The sequence below is a fragment of the Lynx canadensis genome, chromosome B1 (assembly GCF_007474595.2).
Source record: "Lynx canadensis isolate LIC74 chromosome B1, mLynCan4.pri.v2, whole genome shotgun sequence".
Lineage (NCBI taxonomy): Eukaryota > Metazoa > Chordata > Mammalia > Carnivora > Felidae > Lynx > Lynx canadensis.
Window position 1 is genome coordinate 28593937 of NC_044306.2, and position 13013 is coordinate 28606949.

Sequence of the window (13013 nt, forward strand, 5' to 3'; positions counted from 1 at the left end):
GTTGTGACACAGAGACCATATAGCCCACAAAGCCTAAACTATTTACTATCTTGGCCCTTTATAAAAGTTTTCTAGCCCCTATGACTAGACTGTAGTGTTGTCTCAGAAGTTTTCTGTGTAATGGTATTGAACACACCACTTTTTCTTTTATTAAAAAAAATTTTTTTTTAATGTTTATTTATTTCTGAGAGAGACAGAGAGACAGAGCGCAAACAGGGGAAGGGCAGAGAGAGAGAGGGAGACACAGAATCTGAAGCAGGCTCCAAGCTGTCAGCACAGAGCCCGACGTGGGGCCCAAACCCATGAACTGTGAGATCATGACCTGAGCTAGAGTTGGACCCTCTGCCGACTGAGCCACCCAGGCGTCCTGAACACACCACTTTTTTTCTGATCACAATGTATTTGAATTAAAGGAAATAAGAGGACGGGGTGCCTGGGTAGCTCAGTCGGTCAAGTGTTCGACTTCGGCTCAGGTCATGATCTCACGGTTCATGAGTTCAAGCCCCACGTCGGGCTCTGTGCTGACAGCTCAGAGCCTGGAACCTGCTTCAGATTCTGTGTCTCCCCCTATCTCTGCCCCTCCTCTGCTCATGCTCTGTCTCTCTCTGTCTCTAAATAATAAATAAGTGTTAAGAAAATAAAAATTAAAAAAATTTGAAAAAAAGGAAGAGGATAGAAAAATTCTCATTCCTTTGGAAATTAAAAATAACACTTTTAAATTACTCATAAATCAAAGAAAGAGAATGGAAATTAAAACATTTTTAGAACTTTAGTGATATTTACAATAATACTTTATTAAATTAAAACTTTAAGATCTTTACATTAAAACTTCTAAGATCCAGTATAGGTGGTACTTTGTGAGAATCAGATAGCTTTAACTATTCATATTAGAAAAGAGAATTAATGATCTAATTATCCTACTAAAGAAAATTAGAATAGGAGGATAAACCTAAGCATAGTCTCTACCCCCCCCCAAACATATTATTATATCTGGAATATTGAATATATTCTTATTGCTATTTCAAAACTATTTGTTATAAAGAAAGCAATTGAATTAGATAGTTGAACTGTATTAGTTAATTTTCTCTAAGGAGTCCTTTTGTTCTCAATCTGCTTTAAAGAATTCTCATTTGTATTAATGATAATTCCAAATCTACCTAAAGGAAGGCTTAGGAATGTAACTTCTAAATGGATTCAAATGAGGTGCAGTTTATCTTTGTGTCATATTGTACAGGCATCAGAGTTTAATAATTTATTGCATAGGAGATTTGGTTTTTAAGTTCCTTTTTTTTTTTTTTTTTTTTGCAACAAACTTTTTCTTCGATCACAACCTAACCCAAAAGTCCAATATTTAAAAAAAATTTTTTTTAACGTTTTATTTATTTTTGAGACAGAGAGAGACAGAGCATGAACGAGGGAGGGGCAGAGAGAGAGGGAGACACAGAATCTGAAGCAGGCTCCAGGCTCTGAGCCATCAGCCCAGAGCCCGACGTGGGGCTCGAACTCATGGACTGTGAGATCGTGACCTGAGCTGAAGTCGGCCGCTTAACCGATTGAGCCACCCAGGCACCCCCAAAAGTCCAATATTTATATAATCAGTCAAGTGGAGCTTTTCAAGCTATAATTCTGCATTCTGCTTGCTTGAACTCCTTCCTCTTCTTCCGTTTATGGTCTGAGTTACCAACTGTGAAACTTATGTTCTAGGGCACTAGGGTTGAGAACTCTCAACATAACGTGCAGAGCTATATTGTGGTTTATATTCCATGTTTTACACAATTCACGTGGTCTTGGCTGTAATGAACTTTATTTGTAGCTTATGAAGCAGTTGGTGTATTTGAGATTTTTTTTTTTAACTTGGCTAATAATTTCAGTAAATCTTTTTATTTCTAAAGGTACTTGCCTTAGCTAAACTTTCTATCCTATTATTACTTAGATTGGATCGTTGCTTTTCCATTGATGACTCAGATGATACCCCACAGGACTTTGGTCCACAGGCATTCCAGCTATTATCTGCTGTGAACATCTTAGGAGAAAAGTTTGGAATTGGGCTTCCGATTTTATTTCTCCGAGGATCTGTAAGTGTCTGTGAATCACCTTCATTGTTCTTCTTGCACTCCTGTTATACTTTTCTTCAGAGGTTTGCTGTATTAGAATTGTAGCTTTGGCCTTAGATGAGTTGTTAGAAACTCAGAGATCCATATTAAGTTCCAATTAAGCACTGCATTCATTACTTTTGACAAAACCTGTGTGTTATCATACCTACTCCTGTTTTCATATTTCAGGTTGATGTGCAGCTCTGCACCTCCTTCTAGAAGCATTGTATTAGCTTATTGCAGTTGGTTGGATGAATCCCTAACCTGCTCTTTCTTAGGATGCTTAAGAAAAGTTAACTTTCATTGTATCAGGAGACAAATAGAACAAAATTGTCTCTTTTGTGCCCAGGAAAGTAGTAAATGCTTTGAACAAAACTTTACCTTTAGCGATTATTTGTAAATGTTTCAGTTCAATAACAACATTTGGCAGTATATTTTTTCTTTACTTCTATTCTGCTTATCACAGATATTTAAAATTCCAAAGTTTTTGTTTGACCTTACCAGTGAATAAATAGTGATAGTCAATTCAGCCACTTTTATTATTTTTCCGCAATTAGTGTGCCAGAATTATTCTAACAGTTGCAAGTACAATATGAGTAAGTCATGACCCTTAAATTCTGTAGTCCTTTGGTTCATATGATTTTATTCCTGATTTAGAAGACTGCAAAGTAAAGCTGAGTTATTAGGTATTAATATTAGTTAAATAAACCAAAAGTGGGAGATAGAATCCTTCACAAATTTGTATATTTATTAAAAATATACTTAAAATATGGGGCGCCTGGGTAGCTCAGTTGTTTGGCCGACCGACTTCAGCTCAGGTCATGATCTTGCGGTCTGTGGGTTCAAGCCCTGCGTTGGGCTCTGTGCTGACAGCTCAGAGCTTAGAGCCTGCTTCAGATGCTGTGACTACCTCTCTCTCTTCTCTTCCCCTCCTTGTGTTCTATCAAAAAAGTAAAAAAAAAAAAAAAAAATACCTAAAAGTAGAGATGAGTATTCTCACTTTGTATGTAGAATTTAAAAAATAATTTAAGGGGCGCCTGGGTGGCGCAGTCGGTTAAGCGTCCGACTTCAGCCAGGTCATGATCTCGCGGTCCATGAGTTTGAGCCCCGCGTCAGGCTCTGGGCTGATGGCTCAGAGCCTGGAGCCTGTTTCCGATTCTGTGTCTCCCTCTCTCTCTGCCCCTCCCCCGTTCATGCTCTGTCTCTCTCTGTCCCAAAAATAAATAAATGTTGAAAAAAAAAATAATAATTTAAGTGAGCATTTATTTGTTAAATACTTGAATGCTTCATATAAATATTTATATCGAGTTTTTTTCTTGTTTAGAAATAGACAAGTTAGTTGTGAAATATTTTTAGTGGAATATTGAAAATATGTTCACTTTTCAGGTAGCAATGTTTTTAGATTTTGAATGGAATTTAAAATTTGTTCCCCATTCCCATTCTAATTTTGTTATCAAATCACCAGTTTGATTAGAAATTTAATAGTGTTACCACAGTTAATTAATTAATTAGTGTTCCAAGTTAAGGAACTTGGATTTAGCTGCTATGAGTGCTAATATTTTTTTTCTATCTTTTTTATTAAAGACTTGAAATTGCAAGGGATAGATTAAGTTTAATTGAGATCTGTGAAAGTTTCTTCTGTCTCTGTCATCTTCAAAACCTGTATATCCCAGTTGAATGTGTAATTTATAAAAATTATCCTTGTTTAATTTGGTATGATCCAGCAGTATCCAGTATCAACAAAGAAGTGTAAGTGGGCTCCTAGACAAACTTGAACTGGTCACAAGAGGGATCGAATTTCACCTATTATTTGAAAACCAAGTCAGACCTCTTATACTGACAGTCTCTTCTGGGAGTCTTCAAATTAAGAAGTTTATTCTTTGTGAAATTTTATACTACCCTTGCTAGGTAAAAGTGCAAAACTTTTCAAAAAGTACCACTTAACAAAAATTTGTAGACATTAACTACAAGGAAAATAAGGCAATTTTTTTCCTTCCATTTCAGTGATCTTGGTACCTACTGGGATATTATTTAAAAAATTATAATTATAATTCCTTTAGGAATTTGACAAATTGTCCACCTTAACTAACTTAGAAAAAATTGATATCTTTGTAGTTAATTTTGATCTGTAATATGATAAATATCTTAAACTGAAAACTCTTGGCATTTTAAAAAGATGTTTATATATATATATATATATAACAAAAATGATTTAAGCAGCATATGTTTCTCCTTTCTTACACAAGATATTTCTAAATGGTATAAACAGTTATGCAGCCATTCAGGCATTTGTGAATGGAGTTTAAAATTTGCTTTTTTGTTTAAAAAAAAAAAACACATTTTTTTGATGTTTATTTTTTAGAGAGAGATTGAGAGAGAGCGCGCGAGCGTGAGCACGGGGGAGGGGCAGAGAGAGGGAGACACAGAATCGGAAGCAGGCTCCAGGCTCTGAGCTGTCAGCATGGAGCCCGACTTGGGGCTTGAACCCACGAACTGTGAGATCATGACCTGAGCCGAAATCAGATGCCTAACCAACTGAGCCACCCAGGCGCCCCTAAAATTTTGTTTTTAAAACAAAGTTTTAATTAGAGGTTAAATAGTAGAAATGTTGCCTAATGAACTTTGTTTTAGCTGTCTAAACATCTCACCACATAAATATTTTTAAACACCCTGTGTGAATGAGTGGTAAGATATGCAGTTATCATGATTTTATAGAACAGAAACATAGTCCTTAATTTTAATAACCAAGACATTAAGTGAAACCGCATTTTTTTTTTTTTTTATTTTTTTATTTTTGGGACAGAGAGAGACAGAGCATGAAAGGGGGAAGGGCAGAGAGAGAGGGAGACACAGAATCGGAAACAGGCTCCAGGCTCTGAGCCATCAGCCCAGAGCCTGACGCGGGGCTCGAACTCACGGATCGCGAGATGGTGACCTGGCTGAAGTCGGACGCTTAACCGACTGCGCCACCCAGGCGCCCCGTGAAACCGCATTTTTAATCACATTATCAAAGTGATAAACCTTGTCATGGCTCCAGAGTTAGGTAACACTTTTGATAAAAGATGCTTTGACTAGGCAGCCACTAGCAAACTATTGGTAGTTTTAATCACCCTGTATAGTTTTAAATCTATCATACAGAAGAGGGTTATCCATTTAATTTTCTGGGTAAGCTATTTTGTCTGATTGAAATATAATCCTAGAGATAGATATTTTTTAATCTTTTGATTTTATTTTGCACTTAGAATAACAGCTCTGGGAGTGACTTTGTTAAGCCCTGGAGTGGCAGCTCTGAACTTCTTTGGCTTGTGGGAATTGGGAAAAAGTCAAAAGGAACAAAGTGAAAATGCAAATAGAAACTAGGCTGGTTTTGTTTGCACTTAAATAACATGGAGATTTAAAACTTGTTGAGTTAGAGCTTATACCTATTTTTTCCCACTAATTATTAAACATCTTTGTGTGTGTGTGTGTGTGTGTGTAAGACACTGTGTTTTGTGGGGAATCCCAAACCTGAATTACATGAAACTCATCATCTAATAGGAAAGGTGTTAATGGTAGATAGATAGATAGATAGATAGATAGATAGATAGATAGATAGAAAGAAAGAAAGTATAGTGTAGCATTGAAAGAGATAAAGGACATATGAGTAGATCTGAGTCCTCAAGAGAGTGCTTGTTAATAGCTGAGAAATTAGAGAAGTCTTTGTGATTCTGCCACTATCACCGGAACTTCTTGTTTTGTGGGAGATACAGTAGATTTTGGCATTTAGAGATGGAATGAGGGAAGAAAGATGGAGGAGAACGTGACATTCCTACCACAAAAAATGACCACACAAAATAGTTGTGATTTTTAAAGAAGTTACTTCAGATAAGTGGCAAGTGCATTTGTTTTCTCTGCTAGGTAGAGGTTCAGAGATTTTGCTTTTATCAGAAAGTGATTCTTTGGGTCGTGTGTCCCAGCCAGTCTTCTCACTTCATTCTAACTCTTATCTGCTAATTAGTAGGTTTCCACATTCCTTGATATGCCAGTTTGGTGTTATTATCCCAACCTAATTTTTAAAATAAAAGAGTGAGATAATTTCCCTTTTTGAGTGTGTCTTAAAGAACTGTAGACTCCTAAAGCAAAAAGACTGTTTCACCCTGTGTATCGCCTTATTTTACAGTGATCAATGCTGAATCCCTAAGAGTTAGAGGACCTGCTCTGATCATACTATTACCTTGTTGCAGAATCAGGATGAGCAAGCAGCCCTCCCGACTACCGTTTAGTGCCTTTTCTATTTATTATGCTGTTCACAGGCGATTTTACACTTTTGTTTTTGGGTTCAATGATCTGGAGAATGAATGCGACTGGTATGGGATGTGTGTGTAAAATGTGTGTAAAATCAGTGCTCAAATCCAGTAGTCTCTATAGCAGCTTTCTGGGCATGAGGATTGCCATGGACACAAGACAACGTAAATTTATTCAACAGTACATAGCATTCATGATGATTATTGATCGTGAGGGGAAGGACAATTACTCCTTGCTGATTAGAAAAAAATCTCACTGTTTCCTACTATTAAATGTGTCCATTGCCTTCAGGCTTGCTTGCTTTCTTTCTTTCTTTCTTTCTTTCCTTTCCTTCTTTTCTTTCCTTCTTTCTTTCTTATGAAAGGAAAGGCTAGAGGAATAATTTTAGTGTTGAGATTGCTAATAAGTACTGGTTAGGCAATTTAATATCTTTGGTGTTACCAGTTTGCAAGCAATAGAATCTCCTACTATTAGTATAAGCTCCTAGCAGAGATAGAGTGCCATTACAGGTGTTACAGGGAAAACCGACTAGGTACTAAGTCATGGATTTTCTTTTAGATTAAGAAATTCAGGTTGAGTTAAAGCATCAGCTGTTAACTAATAAGAAGAAAGTTAATGTTTCTGAGCCAGGCTCTGTCTTGGGTACTCAGTCTTCATCACATCCCCAGGAGATAGATGCTATTGTTAATACTTCTATAGCAGCTGAGGAAATAGAAACCCAGATAAGTTAAGTAACTTGCCCAAAGTCAAGAATCTAGTAAGTGCCAGAGCTGTGATGTGAATCCAGGTAGTCTTTGCTGGAGTGACTATGATCAATGTGTATGTGTATATATATGTGTATGTATATGTGTATGTATATGCATATATAGTATCTATGTTGTGTATGTGTGTGTTGTATTAGGTATATTTGTGTGTGTGTGTACACATAATATAATAATAAAAGATTAGAACTAGTAGTCTTGAGGTCTGTGTTCTAGTTCTAGGACCTTAGGCTTCCACTAAACATCTTTGAGCCTCTGATTATTTGTTAGCAACATGAGTAAAAAGTGACCAAGTAGATCAAAGAGCTCCAGTGTTCCTTCTAGCTCTGAAAGTCTCTGATGTTTGATTTTAAACATTCTGTTTAAGTCAACTCAAAGTCAGTTGGCATAGGTAGGGATTTTTGTTTGTTTGTTTGTTTTAACATTTATTTATTTTGAGAGACAGAGAGAGGCAGAGCATGAGCAGGGGAGGGGGAGAGAGAGACACACACAGAATCCGAAGCAGGCTATAGGGATTGTTAATAAGGAAAAAGATACCATGTTGTACCCGGGTGTTTCTGTTTCTCTAAATCTTGTTCCAGTAAAGTTTTGGTAAATATAATTATCATGATATTAAAGCTCATTACTTAGCCATTTTAATAAAAAGACTTCTATTTCTATTTTTATTTTTAAGATAAATAGAATGCATGTTACAGACTCTGTTAACTAAACCTATCAGAAGCCTATGTGTTAAGCTCAGTATCTGGGCACCAATGTGTCTCTGATCAGAATTCATTCCAGTTTAATCTGATTGCAGCCTAGATTTCCTTTGTATGAGGAATCGGTTTTAATTAGGCTCTTTCACTTGTATTCACATGTTTAACATTCCAGAATGATAAACTGGTAGCTGTAACATTCTCGTCAGCTGAATAAAACCAATACGTTCGTAATAGCCTTTATAGTGCTTGAGTCATGTCTGCTGGAACTCATCCTATAAATTGTTTTGATTTTGATCCCTGGATTTTTAAATGCACTGGTTGTTAAACCTTCATGGAGTATAGGTGAAATGTAAAAATGTTGAATGGCAGGCTTTGCCTGTTTCTAAAATTTTAGACTGCGTTTTATATTAAAAATTTTTAGAATATAGTAACCTCTTGACATATTCAAAGGATGAATGTTTTTGAAACATAATCTAAAATACAGAATTTATATTATCTCAGGATCACTCTAAGTAATTTAAACAGAAAAGTATGTATTACTGTGCATTAAATAGCTTATGGTATTGTTAATAACATCGTACTGTATAGTCGATCCTAAGAGCTGCTGCCTCTTCTGTGACAAGAAGCTATCTGTCAGCTTGGCAAGCCACTGCTACAGCACCAGACCCCAAAGTGCACCAAAGAGGGAGCTCTAACAATCAGGGAGGTTCCCCTTCTGCTTGCTCTGGTAATCACCCTGCAGTCGCTATAATCTGTATCCAAAAAAATGGATGCCTCTTGATACTCAGGAAGCCAGTAGTTGTATGCTGGGTTCTGTGCTAACACTTCCTCATAAAAAGCAAACACCTCCATGATCCTGCATACCTGCAAAAAATAGTGGAAGAGTATCCGTAGCTCAACTTCCTGCCTATAGATGTCATGAAAAAATGCATCTGAATAGTGGAACTTAAATCATACCCAGAACTCTAGCTGCAAGGGATTTTGAGAAGCAGTATTTGTAACTTTCCAGATTCTGCAAGAAAAGAAGTCACAGTGGATGAAGGTTAGAATGACTCTTGAATTACCATCTGCCCTATTCACCACAAATACATTAGAGAGGAGGAACTTTCCATAAAGCACTTTGTCCGTGTAATACTATAGACATTTAAAGGTGGTACTTAAATGTGTAGGGTATGGGAAGGAGGTAGTGAGAGGGCAGAGCGAATGAATGGAAAAGTACTTTGTGGGGGGGAATGTGGGAAGAGTCATTTCCATTAGAAGACAAGAGAATTGCACGTGACAGACTAGCTTCCCCAACATTGTTAAAACTTGATGGCTTGCAAAGAATCTTCAGTTTGGAATCCTCTCTTCACTTAGGAAAAAAATAATCTCAAAAACAGCAACTGTGTAGCATGCACTTGCTTTTTCTGGGGTATCTCAGTCAAGCACCTAAATCAGAAGTGATGAAGTAAACTTTGCAGTACCTCTTGAACAAAAGCACCACAAATGCAGCCATGCAGTGGGAAGTGAGTTGTCATGTACTCACTGATTACTAGCTGCTGGATCACACTGCCTCTTAACACCCAAGCTCCTAGTCTCATACTGCAGATGATGATTTCTGTTTTCAGACAATATATGTTAATAAAAGGTCTAAATAGCCTAGGTTAAATATTACAAACATATCCCAGCCTATGCATTGTAAAATGCGTGTGAATTATATGCAGAATTACCTGCCATTATTTTAGACAGAAAAGCAACTCTACTTTGATTATATATTTATTTATGGCTTAAGTATTCAGAACAAGCAGGATGGGCATAAAATTTCATACGTTTTTAAAGCTGAGATTTAGTGTTAAACCCCAAAAATGAATAGACAGTTCTGTTTCACTTATCCTGTTTAACTCAATAAGCATTTTTAGATATTGATTTTATTCCTAATTTCAGAATTCCCAGCGTCTTGCAGATCAGTATCGCAGACATGATTTATTTGGCAATGGCAAGGATCACACAGAGAATTGGTGGAAGGCTTTGTCCCGTCAGCTCATGACTGAGGGATTCTTGACGGAAATTCCTGGGTCTTCCAAATTTATAAGGATTTGCACTCTTACGAAAAAGGTAAACAATGTAGAAGTCTACCTGTTTGATTTAATTTTACTCACTCTTCATTAAGAGATTCTTCTTGTATTCAACAGGGTAGAGACTGGCTTGATAAAGCCAAAACAGAATTTCCTAAGAAACTTATCCTTCAAGCTAATGAAGAATTGTGTCTAACAGAGTTTCCTCAACCAAGGTTCGTTTTTCAGGTGTTTTTTTTTTTTAACTTCTGGATTTTTTGTAGTTGAAATGTCAAATTATACCAATTTACAGACACCACAAAGGTAAAATGAGTAAAGATTGTTTTAGCATACCTCTTTTAGCTAGTTTGAGGGTGGGAGTCAGTGGGTGAAAGAGAAATCATAGAACATTTTCTTGGTTGATAAAAAGTAGGTGAGGTGTTTAGAAAGCTGCTTTCCCATTGGTTAATGAAACAGTGCTGAGATCAGTGTTGAAGAGTCAATACATTATATTTCCTTCTTATGTGTAGAAGGTGGGAAGGGAATATACTTGTTGCCTTCTTTTTAATATCTTTACATGTTGTTGATCATTTGGTTTTTTTCCTTTTTTAAAAAAATTGAGATATAATTGACATACAACATCATGTAAGTTTGAAGTGTATAACATATTGGTTTGATAGATTTATACACTACAGTATGATTACTACAATACTTTAGTTAAAACTTCTAGCATGTCAAATAATTATTTCTTTCTGTGTTGAGAACAACCTAGTGTCATTGCAACTTTGAAGTTTATAATAGTGTTGTTCACTGTAATTGTTTATAATTGTGCATTAGATTGTCAATTTTTCTTTTAAACTTCAAACACCTTAAAGAGCTTTAAGCTTAAACTTTAAGGAGCTTTAAACTTAAACTTTGAAGAGCTTAAAAAGCACATTCCAGAGCTTGTTCTTAAAAAAATTATTTTAAAAAATCCTCAATTCTGAAACAGTAATGAAATCTCATCTGCCTTTCTAAGAGTGGAGGTGTGACGATATTAGATAATTAGATAGTTACACTTTGACATTTGAGATAACTTAATTTTATTATTTTTCAGTTCTAAAACCATATCACTTGGCATGCAACAGTGTTCCTATACTCAAGAACCAACTGAATTAACTGCAGAGAAGGTTTGTTTGTTAAAGAGGTGGTTCTTATTTATTTCCTTATTAAGTGAAATGCTTTATATAACAAAACATAAACTTTGGAAAGAGTAGTGAAATGAACAATAAAATATGCAGTATATAATTTCTGGGATCAATAGCAGAAATATTTGAGAAGTAACTTATTTTGATTTTTTTAATGTTTATTTATTTTTGAGAGAGTGAGAGAAAAAGCACAAGCAGGGGAGGAACAGGGAGAGAGGGAGACACAGAATCTGAAGCAGGCTCCAGGCTCCGAGTTGTCATCACAGATCCCGACATGGGGCTCAAAGCCACGAACTGTGAGATCATGACCTGAGCTAAAGTCATATGCTTAACTCATTGAGCCACTCAGGCACACCTATTTTGATTTTTTAACTTTTTAAAAATTTAATTAATTAATTAATTTTAATGTTTATTTTTGAGAGAGACAGAGACAGAATGTGAGTGGGTTAGGGGCAGAGAGAGAGGGAGACACAGAATCTGAAGCAGCCTCCAGGCTCTGAGCTGTCAGCAGAGAGCCTGATGCGGGGCTCGAACTCACGATCATGAACTGAGCCGAAGTTGAACGCTCACCTGACTGAGCCACCCAGGCGCCCCGTATTTTGATTTTTTTAAAGCCTATTTTATAACTCATTTGGCCTGGAGTTTTTTTCTTTTTTACACATTATGATACATATAATTGATAGAAAACAAATAAGTCCGATTCCTAAAAGTTCTCAGTAAAACTATATACACACTCACATACACACATGCATACATATGTTCTTCTTTTATGTTTTGGGTCTTAGATAACTATTACAGATTAAATACCCACAGGTAGACTTCACGTAATTGGAACACTGGAGTAATAGGAAAATGTGGTGAATTAAATTTTTTGGTAAAGTTTTTGTTTTATTAAAGTATGCAGAATGTAACTGAATCATTTTGTAACTTTGGCCTCTGCTGCGTCTCAAATAATTGTTTTGATCATATATTCTCTAGATTTGGGAGGAATAGGACTAACTTCCAGTAGCATCCTAGAAGTTGATAATCTAAGAGCTTATTTTCAGGTGATTTATTTGATGACTTAGAGGAGAAATTGTAATCGTGAGATTTTATATCATATTCTTTTCATATTTAAAAGTTTTTGAAACTTTGGATTTTTTTAATGGACCTTTCTATGTTTAAAAGCAGTCTAACTTGGAGAAGATGTATTCTTACAAAGCATCTGATAAAATTTCTTCTGGCAGTAACATTCCCAAAAGAAGGTACAGAGTTGAAAATTTTTATTTTCTATACTTACTATATCAATACCTTTTTTCTTCCTTTCCTAAAGGTAAATATCTGTCAGATGTTGGGCTATTTCAATTGGCAGAAGGAAGTTAAAAGTTGAAGCATAAGCCTCCAGTGTTAGAATTATTGAAGAAGACCTATAAAATGATAGTATTAACATTAATTTAATAACTAACACTTCTTGGGTATTATTGTTTGCCAAACTCTGTACTAAATGCTAAGTATATTATATGTAATATCTTATTTAATTCTTACAACAGCCTATGAGTTAACCACTACTATTTATTCCCATTTTAAAGTTGAAGATACCAAGGGTGAAGAAGTTAACTAACTTGTTCAGTTGCACATAGCTCATACCAGAGCTGACTTTCAAATCTATATTTGTCAACCTCTAGCATCTAAGCACTCATTATATTTGTATAAAATATATATTTCCAGCCCACTTAAAATACATTATATGGCAATATAAAATGGTAAATATGAGAGTTGGTACAAATAATGAATGTACCTATTGTACTTTGGAGCTTGCTGTCTGACTTGCTGACTTAATGGAAGTATGGAGAATGTACAGAATTACAGAAGGTCTGAAGATGGAGAATTTGAAAAACTTGTCAGGACCTTTATACACAGATTATTGAATGGACTATGTTTATATATGTACCAGGTGAAAATAAATTAATGTGCTCTG

At 35.7% G+C, this 13013-nt stretch overlaps 1 protein-coding gene across 5 annotated transcripts in view; it reads left to right on the top strand.

Annotated features, from left to right (window-relative positions):
- Positions 1-13013, top strand: part of WRN (WRN RecQ like helicase) — a 152466-nt gene that overhangs the window by 111067 nt on the left and 28386 nt on the right. For 4 of the 5 annotated variants that reach the window (XM_030312307.2, XM_030312308.2, XM_030312310.1 and 1 more), the window contains 5 exons: positions 1934-2075; positions 9760-9930; positions 10008-10105; positions 10966-11038; positions 12224-12300. In XM_030312307.2, coding sequence (XP_030168167.1) covers positions 1934-2075; positions 9760-9930; positions 10008-10105; positions 10966-11038; positions 12224-12300 — 561 coding nt within the window. The remainder of the gene's footprint in view (positions 1-1933; positions 2076-9759; positions 9931-10007; positions 10106-10965; positions 11039-12223; positions 12301-13013) is intronic. The other variant, XM_030312309.1, reaches the window with a different exon arrangement.